The sequence below is a fragment of the Syngnathus typhle genome, linkage group LG6 (genome assembly GCF_033458585.1).
Source record: "Syngnathus typhle isolate RoL2023-S1 ecotype Sweden linkage group LG6, RoL_Styp_1.0, whole genome shotgun sequence".
Taxonomy (NCBI): Eukaryota; Metazoa; Chordata; class Actinopteri; order Syngnathiformes; family Syngnathidae; genus Syngnathus; species Syngnathus typhle.
In genome coordinates, this window is record NC_083743.1 from 793,524 (window position 1) to 820,405 (window position 26,882).

Consider the following 26,882-nt stretch of genomic DNA (forward strand, 5'->3'; position numbering starts at 1 on the left):
CCTCCAAAAAGCTTGCTATAAAAGCTAACTCGATTTGTTTATCAGGCAACCCCTAAAGATCCGAATGTCAAAAGGATGCGACTTGAAGGAATGACGCAATAAAAGTCAACGTGATCCCGCTGAGTGCTTTCTTCCATTTTGACGACTCATTTCCTGCCGTGAAAATAAATGCGTTCCTTATCGCCGCCGCCGCTTGGAATACCGACAGCGCTATCAATGTCAGGTGCACTCTGCGTAACACAATTCGCAGTCGCTCAATCCTCATCTGTCTGCCGCTGGGGGGGAGAGAAAAAAAAACAGAATGCTCCTCACTGGCAGGCGAGAGTCAAACAGATTCAATTTCATTGGTATCTGGTAACAAGGCATTTTCCTCTCTCTGTAAGCCAATACGCCTTGTTGCCCTCACCCCTCCAGAGAAATCTTCTGCCTTGCGGTCCCACCTTGTAGCAAGCGAGAACTTTGACCGTCTCTGCATGGGAAAAAGAAACTCATCGGGAGAGTTGAGAGAGAGAGAGCGAATGAGGATTGGATGGATGGATGGATGGAAAGGGCTAAATCAATACATTTTCTTTTTGACATTGCTGACATGAAAAAAAGAGGGTAGGAGAGATAATGACGGCAGCACAAAGAACCCATCAAATATTGAAAAAAATCCCCTCAACTTTGTTCCATGTTGGTCAGCTTTGACGCTGATCTCACAACCTCTCTGTTCGGTCTCTCGGGGGCAATTGTTTTCCAAAACCTGAAGCCCCGGGAGGCGGGCTCGGCATGTGGAGTTCTTCAATCCATCCTAAAGTCCTCCAGCGCTCCGACATAATGCCGCTTTGATAGCTAGCAAGAAGGAAGCCAGGTTATGTCCAACTATCTTATTGAACCATCACCAGGTCAATGGAGACTCTCCAGACGTGACTTGATGCCCAAGCGGGTCTTTGGAGGCCCGTGCCATCTTGCTCATGTCTCTGGACGAGTGCAAACGCGCAGCTTTGCTTGGTCTAGCCGCTCTCATTGTGTAGTCCGCCGGGGCCCATAAATAGACGTGGCCAAATGCTACAACGTCAACTTAAGAGCGACTTGTGTCTCTCGGCAGCATCTGCTGTGGAGTAAATCTGCCTGCAACCTGCAGCTGTCAACAGGAAGCCCAGAATGACCCACATACACACACCAGTCTTTCATCTGTTCAGAACTGGCCCAAGTCCAGTCTGGCATATGTACTGCCCTAAGTCAAAAATTGGTGTGCATGGAGGCGAATGGTCACATGGGAGGGAAATAGTTGCTGTTTATTAGCGGCTCTGGCTTTGAGAGGAGCAAATGAAATTGCTTTTGGGATGTTTTGTAAACACAGGCTACATTCAAAAGGGACTCACACCGCCATGGAGGGAGGAAAGGTTCTCTGGTTTTTGTCCACGCTGTCTTCATTGTCAGCGTGCACATAGTTGCAGCCCTCAAGCACGTTGGCAGAACATTTGAAAGCGGTCTTTTCTTTTGTTGGCAGAGCGTGCGTGTGTTTGTTTTGGATGGCCCTAAGCACGCAATCTGATGATTCTCTAGTCAAATAAGTGGACATTCAGAGGGCAGCGCTATACTTACAAAGCAGACCATTGGTGGTTATTCTGATGCAAATTTCAAAACATCTCAAGGAAATGTGTTCGGAGTTTTGCCAGTGAGGCTCCAAGTGGCCATCTTGGGCTCCTTTTGGGCGTCCATCACAGAGGAATTTTGAGATTTTGCTGGAAAATACGAGCGGAATGGAAAAAGCTCCTAACATGTTAGCGGCTAATCAGTACTACTGTTTACAAGCGCTACACCACCTTCACGTGTCAGCGCCTTCCCCGTGGGCGACTTGATGGGCTCTCCGTGAAGCGGAGATGTTTTAACCCTACTCGGAAATAAACGAGTGGGTAAATGAAGAAAACGCTGACCTTGGGTGCAATTAGCTCTTAATTAGCGGGCAGATTTTCCCCGAGGGGGGGGACTTTTATTCAAGGGGGATAATGAAGGGCAACAATGGAGAGAGAACATTCTATTGTGCAAGGTAACTGGCGGTCAGCAGGACTAACTGGCCATCCTGGTTTTGTTTCTAGTCATTGTGTTTATCTCCACATTGCACAAATTCTGTGGTGGCGCACAGCAAGCGTGCGCCGGAGCATTATTGGATTCGGACCGAGGTTCCGAAGCCCAATTTAGTCGGCCTGCTTGCTCGCTTGCTGTTTTTTTTTGTATTGTTTTTTGTGAAACGTCTACTAGCCAAGTGGACATTTTAATTTCTGGCTTTCAAGAGCAGTATTGACCAAAGGGCCTACCTCAATTAGGTTTTGGCAAGAAACTTCACTTGCGCTTTGTTTTTTCCTGTCTGTTCTTATTTCTGGACGACAAGTGGAAAGCACACATTCTTTGGCCTTTTTTCATGACTTTGTGTCTGCGGCCGCTTTGCATCATTATCCTGCCCAACACACCCTCGTGAGCGCGCGGCTAAAGCTAGCAAAAGACGGCGGCGGCGTGTGCGTGTACATGAAAGACCATGGAAGAAACCAAAGCGTTTGTCATTGGGACATTAACGCAGTGGTTGCTTTTTTTTTCGAGTGGCAGACTTGCCATGACACCAAACCCCGGTGTCGGGTTCCGTCATACCACACCGGGTTCTGTTTGGACACTGATTGGCAATTGGAGTGTCTCCAGGGGTGACACTTTGGCTTCCAACAAGAGGAACCACTACAATCCAATCCAGGAGATATTTTAGACATTGGACATTTTTTCCCTCTTCACTGCTGGATTCTGCATGTGCAAATTGTTAAAAACTCGAGTATCGATCGCTCGCTGGAGCGTAATAAACAGAAACAGACTTCGGCGTGAAGGGAATGGCGCGGCAAGAAGGCATCCAATCGGAGCGCTGGCGGAGCAGGCGGGACGTTGTCCGGGGTTGGTGTTTTATTGGGAAGCTTGTGTTTGTTAATGGGTCTGGGCTTCTGTGTTCCAGAGAGGCCGAGGACGCCTCAACAGAGAGGCCGTTGTATCGGGCCGGGTCAGTCTGGTCCGGGACCGGGCAAAAAGCCCGATTGAACCTATGACACGGTCACTCGGTTGTCCCGCAATTGTTCTGCCGACAGCCCTTGGGTCGAGCCCGCATCTGTGTCTTGCTTTTGAATAGCTGGTCGCCACCCTCTTTTTCCGGGTCTGACACATACGGCCTGCGATCTGACAGCAGCATTGTGGTAAGGCGAGAAGCGGGTGGGAGTCGGAGGGGGGGTCGCTGGCAAGAGGCCATTGGGACACTCCGGGAGGAGAGACAAGCTGAAGGAGACCCTTGAGAAATGGCAACCCACAACAAGACTTCAACAAGGGCTGCAGTCATCCGGGCCAACCAACAGGAGGAGGGCGGGTGAGCAAAAGCAGACTGTGGGACCATAGTTGACATTTTGGGCCAGCAGAAAGCAGATGCACAACACGTCCTCGTCAAAACAGTCCAGAAATACTTGACGGGGTCAAGAAAATTACGAGCGCATGAAAGTTGCAATGATATTTCTTGGGCAATAAATATCACGGGAAGGAGATAAAGCTGACAGGAATTCAATGAGAGGAAGGCGAAAGGTGGACGTTTGTGTGTGTCTGCTTTATCTGGAACTGATAAAGACAATTACAAGAGAATGACAAAATGTCCTCGGAGCAGTCAAAGTCTGTCAGTCCGTGGACCAAACTTAGGTCCAAGAAATTCAAAAGTCACTTTTCCTCATTGTCTCCAAATCATAAACTCATATTCATGCCTTAAATCTGTACCAGAAGGACCCTTCAGCATTCCACAGATGAAACAAAAGAATCCTCTATGATACACGGGCGCCATGATGGATGCGTTGACGTCCACACCTGTCCCAGAATGAGCAGCCGACGTGGGCACAAAAAGCCTCAAAGGCACCGAGTCAAGAGCGAGAGGTCGCCGTCGTCCGCCTGCTGCCAGCGTGGACAGTAAATCCTTCCTCAACGAGGCCTCCGTGCAACATGAGCGCTTTTGGTGAGGGCAGCTAATGGTTTTAAACGCTAAATCCCCTTCTGTCATGTCCACAGTTGCCGCCATTGAGTACCGGCTACAGCTGCGACGTGTCGGATGGTGCCGGGAAGCTAATGCACCGCAATGTGAACGGCCTGGGCCCAAAACTTGGTCGGGGCCGGCCGGGTTCTTCGGCTCCATAGAGGAGAGTGTGAGGTGTGTTTACAAAAAAAACATTCCTGCCAGTCTTTGAATTAATAATATTATTAAATATTAAAATAATATAATAATATACAAAGTAATATATGATAATATTATTTAATCATATAATTAAATATTAAAATATTATTTTTTTCGGGAAATGTAGATTCCAATATATCTGGGGTATCTGCCACATGTAAAGAGGTCCAGAAGACAAAAAAAAAAGAAAAAAGAAAAGCAGCATCACTCTTCTCTGAGTCAGCATCTCAGCCGGTTGAGTCCGTCAGACACACGCATCTGCGACCAATGAGCGGAAGCGCCGCCCATCTACGTCGCTCCGGATCATTGAGCGCGGGCCGACACGGCGGTGCGAGCGCAAGTGAAAGCACGTGTGACATTCAAGGTGCGTGCGAGGGCGCCGGGATTATCCCCCCAAAAGTTTTTTTGCCAATTTAAACACGCCATCAATCTTTTCCCTCGAGACAGCTCGTAACAGTCGTCGGCCGTGTGCGGGAAGACCTTCCGCTGGCAAAGGCGCCGTCGTATTTCAACTTTTCCGCCGTCGCCAACGCAGACCGACAAACAAATGGAAAACAAGGCGATATTAAATCCAGACACGCGGCTGGAGCGAGATGCAAATGAAAGAGCTGGAAAAGGAACAATGTGGAACAAGAAAACAATGAACCATTCGCAGCGTTAGGCAGATAATTAATGAACGTCAAGCCACGGCGGCTGTCCTACTTGCGCTGAATATTAAGTGCACGGAAGCGTTTGCAAACGCAATTTAATGGCGAGAACGTAAAAATGCAGACGCGGGGAGAAAATAAAAAGGTTTAATGGGGGATTTATTGGGAGGAAAGTGACAGGAACAACCGCACGGCATCTGATAAAGGTTGCTGCGTTCGACAAGGAATTTCCCGAAAGTTTGCTGGGATGAAACTCGGTGAAGTGTCATGATGCGAAAAAGGACATTTTGAGAACCTAGCAAACACGTCGATGAGGGGAAAAAGAAAGCGCTTCTTGATCTAAAGCTCGCGTGCTTCATCTTGTCATTTGAAAACTGGCAGCCTGCACATTGCGGCGGCTTCCTCCAGCGAGCGAGGAGGCGTTCAGGAAGCGCCAATGACCCAAAATCATAAAATCTAATTTTACTGTCGAGCGGTTTGGACTTGAAGGGGAGAGGAGGAGGAGGAGCAGGAGGAAGAAATGAAGGCAGCTACCAAATGAAAGACAATTAACTCATTCAGTGCCATTGACGATGATAAACGTCAAGGATATTACCTGGGTTGGCAGTGAATGAGTTACAGCAGAAGCCGTCACAGGAGCTTCTTGGGCCTAGTGAATAAATGCTATAGATCCCGCCACCTACTAAACGAGCCTTTCAATTAGCTACACACACACAAAACAAAACAAAAGTTAATGAACGCAATTTGTCTGGCTCCCGAGAGGGCGAAGTGGCTGGTGTCGACGGGCAGGAAGCTTTTAATTAGAGACGCTTCTTCATCAAGGCGTCTCGCGGTGCTACTTAGCAAAACGCCGCATTCATCGCTCACGCGTTGTCAATGCAATTCCCGCCATCCTCCCACCCAAATGTTGGAAATACTTAAAATGAGCTCCACGCCTGAAGGGGGCGCTCTCGCACAATTCCTTGTGGTCATATTAAGGTCAAATCTCAGCAGTATTACGAGGATTTAACTAATATTCAATTACACGGAAGATTAGTTCTAATACAAGCCATCCGTGAGTCGCTCGGCCGGGCTTTGACGGCAACGACCACGCGGTGCTAACATCCCGCACGCAGGAAACAGACACCGGGCCACGGCGGGATTGGCTTACGAGGGCTCGTTGTGGAGAAACACGGGCGCGTGAGCGAGCGCCGGCTCGTAACCGGACCTTTGATGTGTATCAATGCCGGCTCTCAAAGTTGGAAAGGCGACACCGCTGCCAGATGCCCGGCACATTGTGAAGCTCAGACAAGCAGCAAAGAGGTGCATTGACGGCTCAGGCGCCCCCCCAGAACCCAACCCCCGCCAGGCAGCGCCACCCATCTCATCCACACCATTAGTCCAAACCGTGGGCTGCACATTCCAGCCCCCACAAGCGGGGGGGCCTCCGCTCCGCAGGGATCCAGTGGCCAAAGGGGCGCATAAATAAATAAAAATGAGTGGAATCACGGCGGTTTTGCTGTTTCAATCAAACACGGGGGGGAAGCAGACCGCGGGGGCACATCGAGGGTCCGGTCAGGCTCAATTAGAGAGGCCCTCACCTAAAACACTCTTGGCTGATTTTCCATCACCGGATTGGCTTAACTGGTCTGGGTTTGCGGCGCTGGATTTCGGGAAAACGGGCCGCATTGAACGCATCGGCGGCAACTATGGAAAGTATGCGGCGGCCTTTGGCAAACTTCTGCTCGGAGACGAGCGAGGGGGTCACGGGACCACCTTTCTCGTGAGAATCTCCAAAGTTTATAAACGGAGACTGACGGGATTAAAGGTGCAAGGGGGGAGGTCAAAGCAAACCCAAACATACGCAGACGACCCCCGCCCCCCCACATTCACGAAACTTTGTCACTGACAGATACCAGTCGCCACACTCCACTGTTTACTCCCGCCGCCGTTCAGCCAATTACTAGATCGGCGTTGGAATGCCGAGCGATGACAGGCGTCACGCTGAGGGGCTGCGGCTTGTTTGGACTGGACACAACCGACTTCGCATCTGACTGAGTCGCTGGTGTCCAAACCCAGGCCCGGGGGCCATGTGCGGCCTGCTGGCACATTTCACGGCATCATTAAATGGGGAGTCTCCGCTAACGTAAATGACGTGACGAGCACTTGAATGTTTGTGAACAAAGAGCCGCAGTGTGCCGTTGTTCATACGTGGCGGCCCCGGATACATTTAAGTCCATTAGCCAATTACGGGTCAAAGCTGTCGGCAGCCCAGGCGGACGCGGGGGCTCCCCGCTGAATTGCGGCATGTTCACCGTATGAAATGGCTTGCAGGCCTCCGTGAGTAGCACGCACACACACAGTGAAGGCTCACATGCATTTCCTTCTCACCCGTCTCACTTTGTCTCCTGTGATGGCGTTCATAAATAAACGCAGTGCTTAAGTTCACATGGCTGACAATGAAAGGCAGATATTGATTCAAGAAATTTGCTAGAGGGAGCGGGGGGGCAGAAAGAGTGCGAAGCTGCAAAAGTAAAAGCTGTCAACGAAATGTCATGACTTTGCGGCTCTTTCCAATCTAGCCAGGAAAACCTCTTCCCATGACTTCACCGGTTTACAGCAAGACCTGATTTTCCTCTTTATTTTTCCTTTTTCCCCTACCGTCTGCTCTTTCACGTCCATCCATCTCTTTGGGAGGATTAACTGGAGTCTTATCTCGCCTCGCAGAGATGCGTCACAAACGCCGGACACAAAGTAAAGCGTACCCGCCGCGTCTGTTTATTTCCACGCGCTTTGGACATTTAAGCTGGCCGACGATGTTGAGAATTCCACCTGGATGTGACACTTTCCAGACAACGACGTCGGGGATTTACCTGAAAATCCTCCCAAAAGCCTCTGTCGTGGCATTTCATCTAACAAGCGTGAAGGACTGTGATGATGTATTTGCCAATCCGAGGAGAGAAAGAAAAGGGCAAAAAACATGCTGCGGCGAATTCCATACGAGTTGGGGAGCTAACCAAAATGGCCGATAACCTGGACAAGTCCTTGAGACGTCCAGCAAATTTAGAATGATAGACCCCGTTTCATGCTGATGGCTCAAACTTATGTTGAGGGCTGAATTTTCCTTTGAGGACCTCACTATACTCCGCACGCACGCAAACGTGAAGGGTTAGCACACAGCCAGGCAGAAATGCTGCTGTTTTGTGTTGCAGAGCCTCCCGCAAGCCGCAAAGGCACAGCGGATCCCGCTAAAGATAAATTCAATGCGCAAAACGCACCAACGCACCCACGCTGTCATTTGGCTCGGCCCATAAGGCGTTCCCCAAAACGTTCCAAGGCCGCGTCGCCTGACAACTTGATGGTGGAGATGAATACGCGGCGATGTAGAAATTGTATGTATTTATGGTATGACAAGCGGGACGGCCATAAAAGTTGTCACGGGGGCAAAAAGAGAGGAATGAAAGGGAATCCTACTTTTGATGTCAGCTCCGAGTTTCAAAGTGCGGCGCTGCTTTTATGGGAAAAAGGGAATCTTTGCTGCTTCATTTTAACTTTGCCTTTTCAAGCCTTCTGTCGTATTGCGGCGGGTGCAATTTGGCTCAATGCTGGAAAAAGTGAAAAACATTCAGGCCGGCTTTAATGATATCCTATTTTAAATCTGAATTATTTACAAAAAAGGAAGTCAGCCATGAACATTTTTGGCATTTACCAAGCTAACAGGAGGATAAGCAGGAGGCGCTCGACGATGAAATAAATATGAAGCGGAATCACCAACTCGCCATCACAGAGGGACTTTTACAGACGATTAGATTCAAAGGTTGGCGAGTGGATGCAACAAAAGGTGCATCACAATCAAGCTGACCTCGGGGGGTTGAATGGATCGGGCACAGCTTCTAAGAATCCTATTCTGCTGACATCAATCAATAAAGATCGAACACAATCTGTTACGGCACACTGCTCGCTTCTTGACTGACTGAAAGGAAAAAAAAATAATTCAGAGGAGTGGCAATTTGTAGCTTTAATATGCAAACCGAGTGGAGGTCACCGCAGAGAATTAAAAAAAAAAAGTCACTGTTACAAAAACAATAGAAAACATAATAAAATAAATACTAAAAATGAAATAATAAACAAAAACTAAAAAAAACATTTCAATATATATCTTTTTTTAAATGCCACACAACAGGATTATAAACATTAAAAGGAACCGTTGCTTTTGTTCCAAGATCTAGTGAAAGATCTGAATGTCAGGGAATATTAATATTACAAAAACCTCAACATTTTCAAAGAATTTTTTGTTTTGCTTCTCACAAAGTCCTAAGAACAACACAAACTGCAAAAGTTTGCATGCAAAGCGTCGAATAAGGCGCCGTCAAACGTCACCTGATCTTAGGTGATTTTAGTCAATCAAAAGGTATTTTCCCTTTTTTCAACCAGCAAGTCGTGGGGAGGAAAAGTGTGTTTGTTCTGCCGGCGAGTGCTCAAAACGGGAAAGAAAGGTTTCCGAGTGTAGCCCGCTGCAAGGTAAACAAACACACCCTTGTTTTCTTTTCTTTGACTTATGTGCGGTTTGTTCACAGGCCTTTTGGTCCCGTACACAATCCGTCATTGGCATGGGGCACAAAAGGCAAATCGGGCATAAAAACAGGTTCAACAAAGTTGAAACGGGAATCAACCTGCAAACCTTGACGCAGTATTTCCCGGCGCTGGATGGAGGATGCCACAAAAAAGAGGCGGGGCCATTTTCCTCCTTTTGCATTCTGCTCTACATCTGACCCCCACGAGATGCGCAATTATTTTAATCAGGTGGAGTTTTGTCAGAGAGGCTAATCTATGGTCTGTACGGCAACTGATGAGACCTGAGGAGGTTTCCACTTTGGAAAAGACTTTCCAGATGTTGCTCTGCTCCCTACTTCCTCGTACGTGACGACGTATGGCACAGAAAAACTCTCACTGCCAATATTGACCAAAATATTTACGGTACGCACACTATTCTCTATTCATTTTTGTTCAAATGCTGTGGGTTTATAATTTAAAACCAATAATAAAATTATAAAAATTATAATAAATAATGTAAAAAATAAAAATAATTTTTAAAAAAATAATAAAAACACAAAATATTTATAGTACGCACACTATTCTCTATTCATCAGACCCTTTTTTTGTTCAAATGCTGTTCATAATAAAAAAAAAAGGTTTTTGAATATCTCTTCATATTACAGATTTGCACTTATATGGACGATAAATAGTTTGTCACAATGTGTCCGTGATGTCAGCACAGTTTCTGGCGCAACGGAAGAAGTGAGTGACATTCCGAGCCGCTATCAAGGAACGACGGAGTGAATAACGGAGGATCGAGCTGATGTTTTACAAACGACCCGAGCGCCAGCGTGGCAGACGGAGGTCAGCACCGCATGGCTAAAATTAACTTAGCATCTCGGGGCCTGCGGGCAAGGCGCCGTCATGCCGCAGAAAGTCAGCCGGGAGAAGTCATGGCTGATGTGATTAAGGCCCGGGAACATGCTGAGTGATGATTAACTTATTCCCTCCGCTCACTGGCAAGCCGCTTCTTGCATCTCTGTCAGCCAATCAATAAGCTATTATGGCTCCAAACCAGAGGCCAAATTAACTTAGGCTCTACCTGCCGACTCGGCACTCTCGCCTAATCCCATTGACGGACGGGGGAGAACCGGACCGGACGTGGCGGGATCATCTACCTGTGATGCATGATAATTAACGTGAGGCCCGGCAAGGATGGCGAGGTCAAAGTGTATGGCAAAACTTTGCTAATCATCTTCAATGTTACCTTTGAGCTCACCATTAGCGTGTCCCGATTTTAGGAGGAGGACATGATTGGAAGACAAACATCCTATATCGGGCGACGTAACCCTAACCGACCATCGGACGAGAGCCGATGGGCTAAATGGAGCCGAGGCGGCGCTGACAGATGACAACCTGACACGAGGTGGATCAAGAGACAGAAAGATGTCTGCAATTGAGAATGGACATACCGCACCACCGTTACTCGCCCCTCCCCTGAGGCAAACAGCAGGTCATACAATGGTGGGCCTCACCAAATCAGATGTCAGCTCTTTTCTAACACTTATCAGCGTCTCCATTCTCAAAAGAGCCTCTCTTCTGCTCACATGACGCCGTCCCCCCCCGTCTGCCTCTACGGCCGACCCCCTCGGCGTTGGATGCTTACAGCGAGGTGGGCCTTTTGTGTTGCCGCCACACCCTGTTCAAAAAAGGTCAAAGGCGCACAAAGGAGGAGGTGAGAGTGGATCTGCTCTATTCAAGCATCAGGCAAATGATCTACGTATTGGCCTCATGCCTTAAATGAGATTGTATGTTTACATACTCGCAGGGTTCACAAACAACGTAGTGACCTGGAGAGTCCACGGCACTAATAGCGTTTTGGGGGCGGGGCTACTTGGGTCACGTTAACACCGAGAGCTGGAAGCGTGGACACAGATCAACACAATGTGCCAAGTTATGAAAGGTTGAAGGCTTCCATGCAGGACTCTTGGAGTCTCAGCGCACTCCCTACAACTTAAATCATCTTCATACTTTTTCATTACTTTTGGCGAGCGCTTGAGGAGCTTCGACCTCATCGCTAGCAAACAGAGATTGTGAACAGGCACGACGGCTAACCTCATAAAAAGAGAGAAGACACGCTGCGAGATCTGGAAGAAAGCCACGAGTTTAGTTACCACCGCCAGCTGCCCGTGAAGTTAAGTTCGTGGCCAGCAGGGGACGTGTTGAAAGAAGCTATTATCCGCGACCGTGTATCGACTTCACGGCTGGACGGCAGAGGCTTGCAGCTCAACTCGGCGGAGGCGGTGAGATGCAGGTAAAAACTCACGTTAAGTGAGTTTGTCAAAGTCTTTTTTGAAAATCCCCCAAGTTCCAAAGTCTACAAAGCTCCTAATCCCCACCAAAACTCCGCCGTCTCGGATCAAGGAACACGAAAGAAGGTTGGCAGCTCGGCGGGTTTAATAGGCCCAGCGTGTCAGATGACCGGGCGCTGGCCGGAGTGCGGTGGGAAGACGCGTCTTGGACCGCGGAGGAGGCTCAGAGATAAAACCTTACACGAGTAATAAGAAAAGATTAGCGAGCAAGACACACGGTCACGAGAATACAACACGGACTCGGGAGGTGAAGCGAGGATGTCCTCCCTGAGTGCTTGTTCTCTCAAGAACCCTCATCTGCTGGAGACCGTCAAGTTGATATCAAGTTAATAATCAAATAAAACTAAATTATATTAGCAAGTTAATATCATACTTTGCTATCCTGGGATGGAGGCGAGCTTCTATCTTAACTGCGAGCCCCACAGGCAAGGATTACAGGAGAACCAAGTCACAGTGGCAATGGAGGGGAAAAAAACTCGCAGCCACCCAAGTGCTCAGACACTTGCGATAAAAAGCAAGTTACGCTTTGACGTCTTAAGAGCGTTGTGTGATGCAAAACCTTCCATTGGGGATGAGGGTTTTTTTTTGTCACAGCAGATTTTCAGACAGTCTGCAAAAAAAACCAAAAAAACAGTCTGCCTCCCACATGCTTGCATACGGCACAGAGAAGAAAAAGCCTCAGATTCACTCGACATCCATCACGCTCAAGTGGCAAGCTCGAGGGGTACCAACAAAAGCAGATGTTGGTGCCACGACAAGATGCCCCCGTTCATTTGTCTTTTTCTCGCTAGCCCTCGTCCCGCGAGACAATACGAAGCAGGAAGTGGGGCGGATGGGGGATCTATGCTTTGGCTCTCGGCCATCTTTCTTGGCCAAGTAGGCTGTCAAGAGTCACAGGGGTTGAGATTGATGGCGCTCCGGGAAGGCTATTTTGAGGAAGGCTAACAACGCGTAGACGGCCAACACGCTAGCTAGCCCCTTTCGCGGCGGCTTTGTCAGGCTAGGTGCTGCCCTCCGGCTAATGTGGAGCGCCATTTACTTGCTGGCAAAATTGACAGAATCTGAAACGCAAGTCCATACCATGTAGCTGCTCACATGCGAGGAAAATTGCTCAAACGTAAACAGGATATGTCGCCAGGCTGATTAAAAGGCATTGAGGTAACGCTTAACACTGTGACCTTTCGATATTGAGCGAGTCATTTGAATTGCAGACATGACCTGCATTGATCTGAACAAACAGCCCTGAGTGCTGGCTGAATATGCAAGTGTTAACAGCGCCATGAAACCCATTCATACTGTCATTAACTCGTTTGCCACGTTTCAAAGGAAACAGAAAATGAACTCCAATCTTGTTTCAGGAACAGATCAACATACGTATAAATCCAAGAAGAACTTGAGTGACTCGTTTTGTAGACCTTAGACCCACACAACAACACACACACGTATATCCTGCCAATGTGCATGAGGCGTGGGCTTGCCTCAAATGAAGCAAAACCTGACTGCGCCATTTGCACCAATTTGCTGTGAAGCAAGCCGAAGCAAAGAACCGCTGCAGAGCCTACCACTCATCGGGCAGCTCGCCAGCACAAAGCAAGCCAGCTAACCAGCCAACCAGCCAGACAACTAGCCGACCGGCGAGCGGGCCAGCCGGCCAACCAGCCGCTTCCTCTGCTTCGCTGGCGTCTACCTCTGACTCACTTAATTTGACCCTCCATGTTAAAATGGGATGCTACAGCAACCGCAAACGTGAGTGACGAGCAATGCTTCCTTTAATTAAGAAAGAAAACATTCAAAATAGAAGATCAATAAGACACATTTCCAACTATGGTATGAAAAAGCCTTGCCTCAGCGCTAATATGCGCCACGAGACAGTTGCACTGGCGTCCTGCAGGTGGCAGTAATCACTCAGCTGTGTGAACTTAAGCTCCGCCCACAAAACCCTGCTAACCCCTGCAGGTAGAATTGTAACCGCTCACAAAGAAGGAACAGGAAGGACTATTGAGCCACCGTTATTTGGGGTAGCTAACAATTTGGAGTCGCCCCCGGCAAATTTGCATGAGTAACCGCGGCGACAGTTTAGCCGCACAGCTGGAAGAAAGCAATCTGCCACTTTTTCAGATGTGGCTGGCAAGCGGATGGAAATGTTGGCAGAAGGAGAGCCGTACAGTAGCGGGGACTGATGTGGCTCGCCAGGCAAGAGGGACGACTTCCAACCGAGCCACGGCCGTCACATTCTGAAAGCGGGCTTCAAAACTATTTTAGAAAGCAAAGAAATATGGACTGTCTTACTTTGCTCAAGACAAAAAAAACAAAATGAGTCCGAAGAATATGTGGGTGTAAAATGTCAGGCCGCAAGAAGACGAGATGAGTCGGCGGACAGAAGCCTTTCACGTACTCGCCGATGTCAGCGCCTCTGAACCCGAGGCTACGATCTCAGCTACGTTTGTATGCGCAAAGCAAACACCATTCGGGCTAAAGACATCAAAGCGGGCCAAGTGGACTGAATAGAGGTGCTTAATGATTAACAAAAACAAGGTGGGTGAGCGCCCACCCGGCCAAACGGGACCTGTTGAAACTCGGATTGTGTTCACAAGCGGCAGCGACTGAGAAGATTGCAAAGCGAGGCTCGGCGCTTTGGAAGTGAGCCGAGAATGAAAAGACGGGCCGGATATAGCCTTTCAGAATCACAAATGACAAGTACATGATTAGACCTCCACAAATTCCCCAAAGAGCTCAGAGGTTATTAACCCAGTTAATATCTATGACGTCTATAACCGTCAATGGCACTGAATGAGTGAAATGGAGAGTTGAGAGGGCAAACGTGCAAATGGACACGCTGTGGATTCGAGTGAGATGGAGGCCATCATTATGATCTTGACTTACTCCATAGCAGTTTTCTTGGAGATGAATAGTCTTTTTTTTTTTTCTAAGGTCGGGCTGGACTGCCGAAACCGTTGCGCATTTATCAACGAGCGCAAGTTCTAAACGAGGCCTTTGCGTGATGCTGGGCCGAGCCTGGCTGCGGAGCCGCCGCTACATAATTATGTGCAGTTAAGCGTGAGCTGAAGCGAGGGGCGAGAAACTCAGCGGCACGGCGGCGGCTTGTCATTACGAGGTCCGTTTGAACCCGGCGCGGAATCAAGTAGCCCGCAGTTGAGCGCCTGCCAACGCCGCCGCTCACGAGCTCGCGCCGACTGCCAAGAGCCTTGCTTTTTTTTATTTTTTTTAAATCCTCAATATGACAAAATCTATCCCTGACATAAACACCGCACACATATCATCGGCGGAACGTGGGAAAATATTCTTAGCTTGACCTACACAAACGGTGTCTTACGCACGTCATCTGTTGCGATTGAAATTTTGCAAGCAGAAACGTTGCGTTGAAAGTTGCTGAGAAGGCAGGAACACGCCGCTCGCCACGTCCGACGGCAAAAAGAAAAACACGGATGGCTGACGGCTGGGCCCAGCTCGGATTTATTTGAGTGAAAACAAGCAAAAGTTGGCTTGTTTTTGGAAGGGAGGACATTGAAAGAGAGTCGAACATGAGATCCAAAAGGTCCTATCAGTCTCTCGTTGGAGCAAAACAGAAAGGCCTTTGTTCCCATTGTGGCTCCTGACCACCTACTAAGGAAGGGCCCTTTAGAGGAGCGCTCACCCTGGAATGATCAGGCTCACACAGCCCCCCCCCCCAAAAAAAAAACATCCTGCCCATCTCCTGAGAGATTATCCAAGTCAATGAGCACATTGATGGCAGAAAACAAAAGCGGAGATAAGAAGACATGCTGCACTTACTGGCTACTTCCAGCGAGGCGTTGTGGCTGACCGCCTCACCCAGGTAGTTGCGGGCCACGCAGACGTAGGAGCCCTCGTCGGGCTTGCTCCGCCTCCCGTGCACGATGCGCAGGAAGAAGAGCGAGCCGCTGGGCAGCAGCATGCGATGCGAGCGCGGGTCGTCCTTGTCCGTTTCCACGCGCTCGCCGTCCTTGTACCACTCCACGGTGGGCGAGGGCCGGCCCTCCGCCTTGCAGTTGAGGGTGGCCGGCTCGCCCTTGGACACGATCAGGTCAGAGGGGTGCTCGGCGATCCGGGGCGGCGAGTCCTCCTGGCGCAGACGGGATCCTGGAACCACCACGTGAAAACATTATTTCACACAAATATTGAAGGTGATTGCAAATGGCGGCCATCATACAACAAAAGGAACCATGTTGATCTTTAACCACCTCTGACGGAAAATTCCAGTGCGCTAAAACGATAGGCGACCGTATTCCTTAACGTAATGATTAATCGATGACACATATGGAAACTGGAACGTTGATCCATCCATGAATGGCAACAAGTCTGACGTCATCGAGCTGACCTATCACATTTCTCTTTCGCTTTCAATCATCCGGCACATTTCAGTATCAACACATCTGCAAAGACTTTTAGTATTGGAGACCCCTCAGTTATTTCACATTCAATTAATGGGCTGTAATGGCAACGCATGACCTTTAATGACAGGAAGAGTCTGTTTGATAAGTCACGCGCTTCGCTGATCAAACGAGGCGACGGCAGCAACGGCGCACCTTCAAGGCAAAAGGAAATGATGTGACGGATGATAAAACAAGGATGTGGACCCGGGGAACTTCTTGACACATCGGCGTTATCTTGGCTGCGGCAGGCTAACCTGCTTTAGATGACACTAAAAAGTAGCCACCTTCCAAGCCATTGGAATTAAAATGTTTTAATTAATTACATTAAATCTTATTTATTTTATAATATTTATTGATTGATTCAAAAATTAAATTAAATTAAATTAAATTAAATTAAATTAAATTAAATTAAATTAAATTAAATTAAATTAAATTAAATTAAATTAAATTAAATTAAATTAAATTAAATTAAATTAAATTAAATTAAATGCTTGGATTTCATTGAGCCGGCCGGCCGACATGCCGTGACATCATCGTGCCGCGCCACCTCCCTCTCCCACCAAGTGCCCCCCCCCCCCCCCCTCGTTCGCCCCATCCCATGTGCCCTCTGCCCATCCCCCCCCATTAACTACTGCTGCTGCTGAGGAAGGCATCTTTTTGGTGTGGTCACCACACATTTCCAAGTAGTCAGCATAATTAGGGACAGCGCTGCGGTAAGATTAATCACCTCAACACAAGGAGGTGACTAAGGAAAGCTTGATAGTGGGTGTAATTAACAGAGCGATCGTCAAAGACTAATAAATGTTTTCTTTCTCGCTCTGCTGGGAGTTGCCTTTTCCGCATGTGTTTTCTATCAATTCTTTCTAATGCCTGGCTGCGACTGGAGGAAAAAAAAAATGGCAGTGGGGCAAGCGGTAGCTATTCATATCGCTACCGGGCAATGACGGGGTCAAATTAACAATCAATTGGCATCTCTGTGACAAGCCCCGCCCGCTCGCCTCTAGGTGATCCAGGCCAGCACGCTGCCTCCAACAAGCAGGCAAGGCGGGAAGAATGTTTTATTCAAGAAGATCGAAGCGCTCGGCCAATAACTATTCGCTTTCCCTGATTTAAGATGGCGCCGCTCTCATTTGGAAACTGAGGTTTTGCACGCTCGCCATTAACTATTTACAGGCGGGCTGATGTCGGACTGGCGACGACGCTAATCGAGACGGTGATCTTGGATGGAGGTCTAAAAATAATAATAATATGGCAAAAACTCAAATGTTTCACAATTTAGCGGGGTGCGTCGGTTGACAGTACTTAAATATGGTAGCAATCTTGAAGGAACCTCAAAAGGGCCAAAATACCCTCTCGCCCATAAACAGCTGTGAGAGGCTCCGGCTCTAATGATAAGTGCTTTCAAATGGATGGATGAGAGCACAGCACCAAAATTTGGGAAAGCCTCTCAAAATTGAAAATGAATGTCATCACTGGGCCCAAAAAACGTTGCGGCTGACGCTTGGATTCCAGAGAGCGTGCTCGGGTGCTGGGGATGTGTTCCACAATGCCATTCCACTGGCTTTGTTTCCCTGATTGAATCGACTTGGCGCCCTGTTGAGTGACCTTGGTTACTTCAGCACCATTACCTCTCGGCGGGGGAGTAAGAGTGGGGGTAAACGGGGGATGAAGGGGGATACTCTCCATTGCTCAGGTGCATAAAAGATATTGCAAGTCGCATCGGCCGGCATCATTCCGTTCTCATCCACAGCTACCCGCCTTCGGATTTTCCACCCCTCCTCGCTCCTTCTTTGATTTTGTGCGGTGAGCAAATGCAGCAGCAGCAGGCAGCCTGCCCGCAGGGAAGTTGGGACTTCTACTGCGAGAATCCAATCGATCTAGGCCTCGGGCCAAAGATTCTGCTTTCCAACTCGTCTGAGCCTTCCTTCGCCCCCCCCCCCTCCCTTTCTTGTTTACACTCTCGCACACATAAAGTCAAAGAAAAGGAAGGCTTGACGGGGGTTCATGAAGAAAAGCTTCTTTTCAGTAACCAAGGCGGGGAGTCCATCGTGCCATGTTGAGCAGAGAAAGAGAGTCTGCAGTAAGCGCCAGGGTCCAGACCCAGACACGGACCCATCTTGCAAGACCCTCCAGCGACAGCATGCGCTCTGTAGCTTGCGCTAATTAGTCCCAGCTGAATTCATCAACATACAAAAAGAGAAAAACGGATGGCAGAACTGGCTGCAGTCAAGGGTTCGGGTCCAATGATTTTTTTTTTTTAAGCTCTTTATCGCAGCTTCTTCCTTGGCCCGGCAAGGACAAAAAAGCCATTAGGATGACTCTTGAGAGTACAATCAGATTCATCCATCCAGCAGAACCCGTGGCAAACGGTTCGAAAGCAAAGATCTCAAGTGCGTGACGTCACAGAGAAGCCACTCGCCACCGGAACAAAAGCAACTTTGCCCTGTAAAATGTTTAATTTCCATCATAAGAGGCAGCAGGCCCAAGCCACCTGTCAGATGTCCCGCGGATATGCTGATAAGGAATTGTTAGCACGGTAGACCGCCGCACATCCACACAGCCCATAAATGTGTGATTAGGGGACTTAAGAGGGATTTATGGCACAGATAAGAGCAGAGGGCGTGTCGGGGGGGGGGGGGGGGTGACCCATGCCGCCAGAGGACGCCGCCAAGGGGAGGACGGCGATAAGACGCTCATATCCATCGACGATCAAACCGGAAAGCCGGCCTTTTAAGCGTTTGGGCACACACACATACACACACGGAATGAGCGGACATCAGACCTTTCTTTCCAGTCTTAAATGCTATCGGTTACATCGCTAAGAGGCGGGATTAAAGTCGCCGGTGTGAATGTGGGCCAAGAGGTGAGGCGAGGTGTGCTGATGGATATCTTTATGGCTTCTTTCCTTCCTCGTCACAGTCTCTTCGACGTAATAAACTCAGCTGCCCATGAGTTATAGTTTCCAAATTCTCATAAATGCTTTATTTATTTTTTATTTTATTTTTTATTTAATTTTATTTTATTATCCAATTGACTATTTTTGTTGTTTTTATATTTAATTTTATTTTTTATTTTATTATTACTTTTTGGGCCTTTTTGTTTCTAATTACTCATCAGGAGTAGAGGAAAGGATGGGTACTCTCCTTTAACGGTTTAGCCTGCAACACAACAGACGGATGGTCGTGTGGAAGAGTTGCAGCTAATCGCAATGACATTGTTGCTTGCGCTAACAAATTCAAGAGTGCGCCTCTCAGGGAAGGAAAGAAAAAAAAAAGGGCCTGGCGGATGTCAATTCTGCCACAGATGAGGCACCGCAGGAAAAAGTGTGTAATCAATATGGGCCCCAGATGCATGCCAGGCCGAGAGGCCGCATTAGGAAAGGATTACGCAAAAGAAGCATGAGGGAATGCCGCATATGGCCAATGACTACTTATTCCTCTTTCTTTTCTTTTTTTGAACTAAGTCTGACCAGCGGACTGAAATCAGTCATCGCCTCGGATCAAATAGCCTCAATTGATTATTCCGCGTGTCACTGCGGCTCTTTTTCATCCTGCTGATGATGGAGCGGCAAAATCTAATCACAGACTAAATTGGATTGTCAGGTTCAAAAAAGAAAATCAACACAAGAGCTGGATATGACAAATTTTCCAAAACATTAGTAAACAAAAATATCAAAGCTAGCTGTGAGATGGACCACGGCAATACTTGTATGAGATTTTCACTGCTCAAAAGTAGCTCAACCGTCTTCATGCCAAAATACAAAAGTGCCGAATCAGCACTTGGGTGTAAAAAGAAATGGAACGGCTCTTCACGGTACTGTCGGAGCCGTGCGGCCACGCCAATGACCTTCGGTGAGCTATTCCAAACGCTCGGGGTGCGGATCTCAGACAACTGGCGGTACCGAGGGCAAAAAAAAACATTGGCATGTGTTGCTTCAAAACGCCCGGGTGTTCATGCGCTAACGCCACCAAAGTTCATAAACTACAGCTGCGGACGCGAGGTATTATTAAATTGCCAAGCCAAGACTCGGCGGAGCCGCTTCTTTCTGCGGCCCAGGCGCGGAGACACCAGCGCGAGCGAGCCGGGCATGGCCGCTTTCCAGACAAACGGGAGCTACGAATGGAAAATATGAGAGCGGGCTTTTTTTCCCCCCGTTCTTTTTCAAAGCACGCCATGTGTAGCGGCGTCAAATGTTTGGTCAAATTCAGCATGAAAGAAGCGAAGGCTGCCAAGGGCTCTCTGACTTCCACAGAGGAACGTTTGTGCAATGTTTGTCGGCCACTTAAATTGCACTTCCACTGTCAAAAAACGGGGCCCTGCTAACAAAAAGCCGCTTTGACTCAGACGACGGCAATTATTTGTCTTTGTCATTACCACAAAAGTTGGATGAAGTGGCCCAAATAGCCCATTTGGGAACATTAGTCGAAAAGTTCCTGCTTTGGAGCTGTCGTTCCTGATCGGAGGACAACTTTTTTTTTTGCTCCAGCCACATTTCGTGAGTCTGGTCGGTGACATTTCCCCACTTTCCCAGCTTGGCTTCCGATTGAGACGTGCAATCAAATGCAAATGTAAATCCTCCTCGATTGTTATTCAGTCAGAGTTTTGAGCCAAGCCGCGCGGTGGGAGGTGAGCGAGCGATCTCAATAGCGGAATGCTGCGACCGAGCGTGTGTCCAAACCTTCCTGGAATTTTATTACACATCACAAAAATAAAAGCTGATAGTGTGATGAACGCAAGTCACATTAAAGTTTTTTTTGTTGTTTTTTTTTTAGTACGTCAGAGAGTCAATCGGGGCCGATTTGAAGGGAACAAAGCACATTGAGCTCATTGGACTGACTGCTAATGATATGCTAATCGCCAACGCTCTGGCTGACTTTGTTTATGCGGGCGATTAACGGGAACGACCCGATCCGCTCGCTAATAGCTCGGGATTAGCCGGAGTCCGTTTGTTTGAAGCTCCCACGTCGCCGTGGCAAAATCCGAACGGTGGGAAGAAGCGCCTCTATCGTGATCAATCTCAAGGTCACCTTGTCGTTAATTGTGTTTTGTCGCGCCTACTTTTATGTGTTTTTTTTTTTTTTTTGTGAAGACAGACGGTGGCAGTCGGAATTTGCTGACGCAACTTCAGCTGATAATAGCTTTTGGATGAGAAAAGTTGAACAAGCGTTTGATGGTTTTAAGTGTCAGCAAAATGGAATATTAACTATGACAATAAAGGGCTGGGGTGGGGGCGGGGCGAGCAAAGACATTCATCAACTAATTAGCAGTCTCTCTTAACTGCTAATTGAATCTGCGCCTCTCAGTTTCTCCCCGCTGTCAGTTGTCAGGGGGCAGTCACTCCGAAATGAGGAAAGGGCAACTTCAATACCCCCCTCTCACTGTCCCCGTAGGGGAAAATCATTATGTTTGTTTTAACGTAGCGACTTGGAGCCGTCAAGCAGGCTCAAGTGTGTTCGGACTTGTGCGACTGGAAGCAAAGCAAAGCTTCCCGATTTGCGACTCGGGTCAGCAGAGACGGACGGCGCACATTGCTGCTTTGTTGGATTGACTCAGCGTTTGCAAAAGTGAACATCATCTCTGCCCAGATGTCTACTTTTGCAAAGAAAACCAGCCATCAGCACATTTGGCGCCACAAGAAAGGGAACACGAGTGCTGCCCCTTCCCATTCTGTTCACCCCCCACCGACTTTGAGCCTCTGGCTTTGTCCCCCCCCCTTCCCCCTCTATACGAACCCTTCCCCTCCTCCACGCCTCACAATGGTTGGCGTCCCCGCAGGCTCCTGCGCGTGTTCACCTGCTTTATTCGAGAAAGCGGGGGAAAAGACAAGGCCTTAAAAAACGGACCCAAAACAAAATTAGTTCTACGATTTGGGCCGGAAAGCCCAAACTTTGCTTTAAAGTAACTGAACTCAACTAAGTCCATGAAAACCTTGAGTCAATATCCCAATCCTGGACTGAAACCAGATTTGGACCCTAACCCCGGTTCAATGTAAATTTGAAAAGGATTGATTTTGAAATGACGGCGCCTTCTTCAGTCTTCCCATTTGGAGCAACAGATGACCATCTCGGGACACGAGATGGATTAACTAATTAATCCAATTAAGTTCATCCTCAGATTCATTAAAGAGAGCGTACTCTGCGGGGGTGTCGCGTTAGCACATCATTAAGGCGCTCGCTCAATTATCTGAGCTCTAATGCTCATCTTGTCAGTGGATACGGATTTCGTCACACTGCTTGGATTGGATCGGGACTAGGCGCCAGGCGCACCAGATCTTGATGGAACCCTTAAACTATACTTTGAAAGCCTCATCTGAAATCCTAACGTGTTTGAAAACCAAAGACCAACATCGGCTCCAAAACCTGCTTTGAAATCCTACCCAAGGACCGGAATACAATTTGAAACCCCAACTTTGGACCGAGGCGAGGCGGAACCGTTTTGTCGGTTGCCGGTGCTTTGGAATGCAAGCGAGTGTCAAGCGGGGGACATTGATGAGTCTGACTTGTGCCGGGTCTTCATTAATTGGCGGCGGATGCCAGCTGCGCGGTGTCATCGCGTCGCGGCCGGAGCCACTCGGCCAATTTATCAGCACTTAGGAGACGATTTGTCAAGTCGGCGCCGAGGTCGACGCCGCCTTGCCGTTTTGCGCTGACATTCTCGTGGCTTGATAACAAGCCAAATCATTCGTTGCCGCTCAATCGGTGCCGTCCCGGCCCGTTTCACACGTGGCCCTGCTCAACGCACCCGATTCAAATCATCAGGAGGTTCTGTCGAATCATGATAAGGAGCCTGATCGTCGACATTTCTGAGTACTCGCTGCGTCCGGATGCACTTTGTCACACTGCCAACCAGGACACGGCAGCATTTCGTCACGGCTGAGCATCGACCCGCCTTCCTTTATGCCGCCCGGCGACCGGCCACATCATAAAATCCCAAAACAAGGTCATATGGCAGGCCTGCAGCGTTTGACGAAGCCTCTGGACAAGATAGGACAAAAAAATAAAAAAGCCCTACTCAGGACACACTTGCACTAATGTCTTTTAATAGGACGGCGGGCCGGAACTCGGGAGGCAAGTGACCTGGAAAAGCTTGGATATCATGCTCCGAAAGATCCAGAAAGACATTCATGTCACGGCCCGAGAGAAAGAGGATAATAAGACCCCCCCCACCACCACCACCATCCCCCATTTTACAGCCTGCACTTTTCCTTTTATAAACAGGTCAGAGAGGAAATACAACGTCTGGATTAAGAACCGTTGTTACCCGATCGGGCGAAAAAGGAAATAAAACACAGAGCTCAGCAAAAAAAAAAAAAAAGAAACGCATGGAGGGAGGGGCGGGGGCTCGTCCACACGGGACTTCGTCGCTTTACGTTCGTGGCCAACAAATGCGCTTCAGTGTCCTGCATGAGAAGCGCGCAATTCTTACAGAACACTTTAACTCCGCTGACGTAAAAAAAAAAAAAAAATTCAAATGACATTCAATCGACTGTCTGTGTTGAACAAACAGTGCTTTAAAGCGAACGACTTCAGTTTCTGTGAGCTTGGGATGCGTCACGGAGTCAAAAAGCACATTTTGCACCAGTCAGCGCAGTCATGTGCTTTATTTACGATTTTGTCTGATTTTGTTCTGAAACAGTAAATGTCAAAATTTACAGAATTGCTCAAATGTAAAATATCCATATCCTGTCGCTTAGGGAGCGTCGCGCCTCCCAAATGTCTACGTACCAACGTTCCCCCACGAAGAAAAGAAAAAGAGAGTCGCGGAAAATGAAAGAATCTGCAATAAAGCACGTCAATGCTGGTTTCTTCTCGTGTTTGACGAGCGCCGGTGTAGGGAAAAAATCAGAATGAAAATTCGACAGCAAGGTTGCAGCCAAACCATTCGGGACTTTGCTCCCCTCACCTGAGCACACATGGACAAATCCGACAAGCAAGAGAAATCCCGAACAAGTTGGAGACATCATTCTGCGCCTCTCTCGCCTTGCAGAAGTAATCCAAATTAATTCCAAACTCTGGACGTCAATACATGTCGGCGTCCCGAAAAACGCCTTGAATGAAAGCAAAAAAGTCTCCGGCGTGAAGAAGCATCCCGGTGTCGCTGCCGCGCGCGTGTCAAAACTTCATTCAAAAAAAAAAGTGCCGAGAAGAAGGCGACAAATCACATCATTCCAGTCCGACGTTGTGTCACCGGACTTGGGGGAAACTTTCCGAGGCACGCCACGCCGTCCTGTCCCGACCGGCAAGACAAAAAGAGCGGAAGAAAACCCAACGCAGTCACCGCAACTTTTCCATCCCTCTTTTTTTTTCTTTTCTTTTTTTTTACATCCCGAGGCTTGAAAAGAGAGCAGCAGCAGAAGAAGAAGAAGCGACGCAGTAAGCCGCGATCACTGCTTTACTATTCTGGGGGGAAGCTATGGGTCCCTCCATTAACACACGCGCGCACCAACACACACACACACACACACTTCTTCTCCTCCTCCTCTTCTCCTTCTCCTCCTCCCCCCTCTCCAGGAGATGTTTCCCAGTGTGGAAATTGAACTACTTTCCGACTGGATAGGCACACCAAAGTCGGCTTATCTTTTTTTTTTTTTAATCATGACAATGTGCGAGTGCGCGAGCGTGTTTCCCGAAATGGCGGTGCCACTGGGACGAAACGATAAGATGCTGTTATTGAAACGGTACAATTATTATGTAATGGTCCAAACACGTAATCTTTGGTCTCTGGGGGCATTAATATCCCCCGTAATATTTCAGTAGCACAAAAAGCCCTTTTTTTTAGGGGGTGGGTAAATAATTCCTGTATGGATGAAGGTCAATCCAACAGGATCAAACGGAATAAATAAAACAAATAAAACACACAAATATATACGGTATCCAGTCAAAAGTTCAGAAACACCGTCTAATTGGGTTGTATATTTAATAATAATTGTATATTTAAATCTGACATTACGAAGATCTTGATGGGAATCATTTCGGAAAGAAAATAAATTCCAATCAAAAGAGAATGTTTTTGTAATTTAGATCATTTTATGAAAGTTTTATGATGTGGCTGATGCTTCAATGACCTGCAATGACTTTTGAGAGAGACAGCGAGAGAGACAGGGAGGGGGGGAGAGAAAGAGAGAGAGAGAGAGAGAGAGAGAGAGAGAGAGAGAGAGAGAGAGAGAGAGAGAGAGAGAGAGAGAGAGAGAGAGAGAGAGAGAGAGAGAGAGAGAGAGAGAGAGAGAGAGAGAGAGAGAGAGAGAAACAGAGAGATGAGAAATATGAAGTAACTTTTTTCAATTTTTTATTAACTAGCCTCCAGTCTGTTATTTCTGATGAAGAAAAAATCTTAAACACAAGCCACCTCCACCAGCTCATAAATAATTCACAGTGATGCTTTAAAAGATTATATAGGCGTGAAAGGGGTTCGTGTGTGTGTGTGTGTTCAGGGGGGGTATGAGTGGCATGAAACAGAATAGCTAAAAGCCTCTCGCTCTTTTTTTTCCTCCCTCTGTCTACCAGAAAAAGCAATGAGCTGCTCTCGAATTTCAAGCTGCACATTTGTTACCGCGCAGCGCCCTCTAGCGAAGCTTTCCTGAACTTAATCTCACAGGCATCCAATTGTGTCCTGTAGCAAAAAAATAAATAAATAAAACTCCACTGCTAAGGTCAAACCATGTCATGGCAGGGTTACTTTCACCAAGAACTGAGTTTCAGACTTATAAGCAGAGAACATTAGGTTAAGTCAAAAGAAACGCGTCAAGCAGAATAATGACTGTGCCTTTTGTCGTTAAACAAATTTGTCATTTGTGTGATGGCACATTCAAAAATTAATTTGCAATAATAACAATAATCTGTATTATTATTATTATTATTAAGAAGAGATTCTGCCATGCAAGTAGACAGGTTCCACTTACTGCGAGGACACGCTGGCGCTTTCCCACGAGAACGGCGGGAGGAATCGCGGTCGAGTCCAAAGTGTGCGGGTAGCTGTTTGCACTTGCGCAAAGCAGCCCAACGACCGAGACCCCCGCCGGGGTGGTTTTCTCTGGGGCCCCCCGGCACGACCAGCGCGGCTAACAGTAACACGAGAATCCGCATGGCACTCGTCCACTTTGGGTCCGCAAATATCCTGCAGATACCGAATTCCGGAATCTTCCCGCTTGACTGTCCTTCCCGCCGCCACACCGGCAAAAACAGCCGACAGTGTTTTCCCTCAAAGTGGTAAGGGCATCCCTCAATGAAAACTGTGCACCCCCCCCCTCGATCTGGCCATCCCTCAATGAGGCCTTTTCATGTGCTGTGATACTTCTTTTTATGGAGGGGGGGCGTTCCATCTTTTCTCGGGATGTTTCTATGCATGCGGCACGACGGGGGATCCTGTTCGCTTCCATGCCGAGCTGCTATTCACACGCGTCGGACCAGGCACAAAACCCGGACGGGCCCCCTTCAGCAAAGAGGGCCAAAGGAAGAAGGAGCCCGCATTCCCTCGGTGACTAAGACGATTTCACGGCTCGCATTGTCTTCTGGCGTAAACTCCAAACCGGATGAGGTCAACGCAACAAAGATGCTGTTGTTAAATCGCAAACAAATGGAAAATGAAGACATTTGGATTGCGAGATAAAAAGTTCAAGTAGGGTTTGAACAATTAAAAAAAGAAGCACACGCTGTCAAATGAGAAAGGGCAACATTTTGTGCATGTTTTGACAAAAAAACAACTCTGCACGTCTTTCCAG

The 26,882-nt window shown here is 48.0% G+C and overlaps 1 protein-coding gene across 1 annotated transcript in view; it reads right to left on the bottom strand.

Moving 5' to 3' along the window:
- The window catches only part of LOC133155738 (roundabout homolog 1-like), a 71,183-nt gene that overhangs the window by 38,165 nt on the left and 6,136 nt on the right, over nt 1–26,882 (bottom strand). The window contains exon 3 of the mRNA XM_061281263.1: nt 15,546–15,872. Coding sequence (XP_061137247.1) covers nt 15,546–15,872 — 327 coding nt within the window. The remainder of the gene's footprint in view (nt 1–15,545; nt 15,873–26,882) is intronic.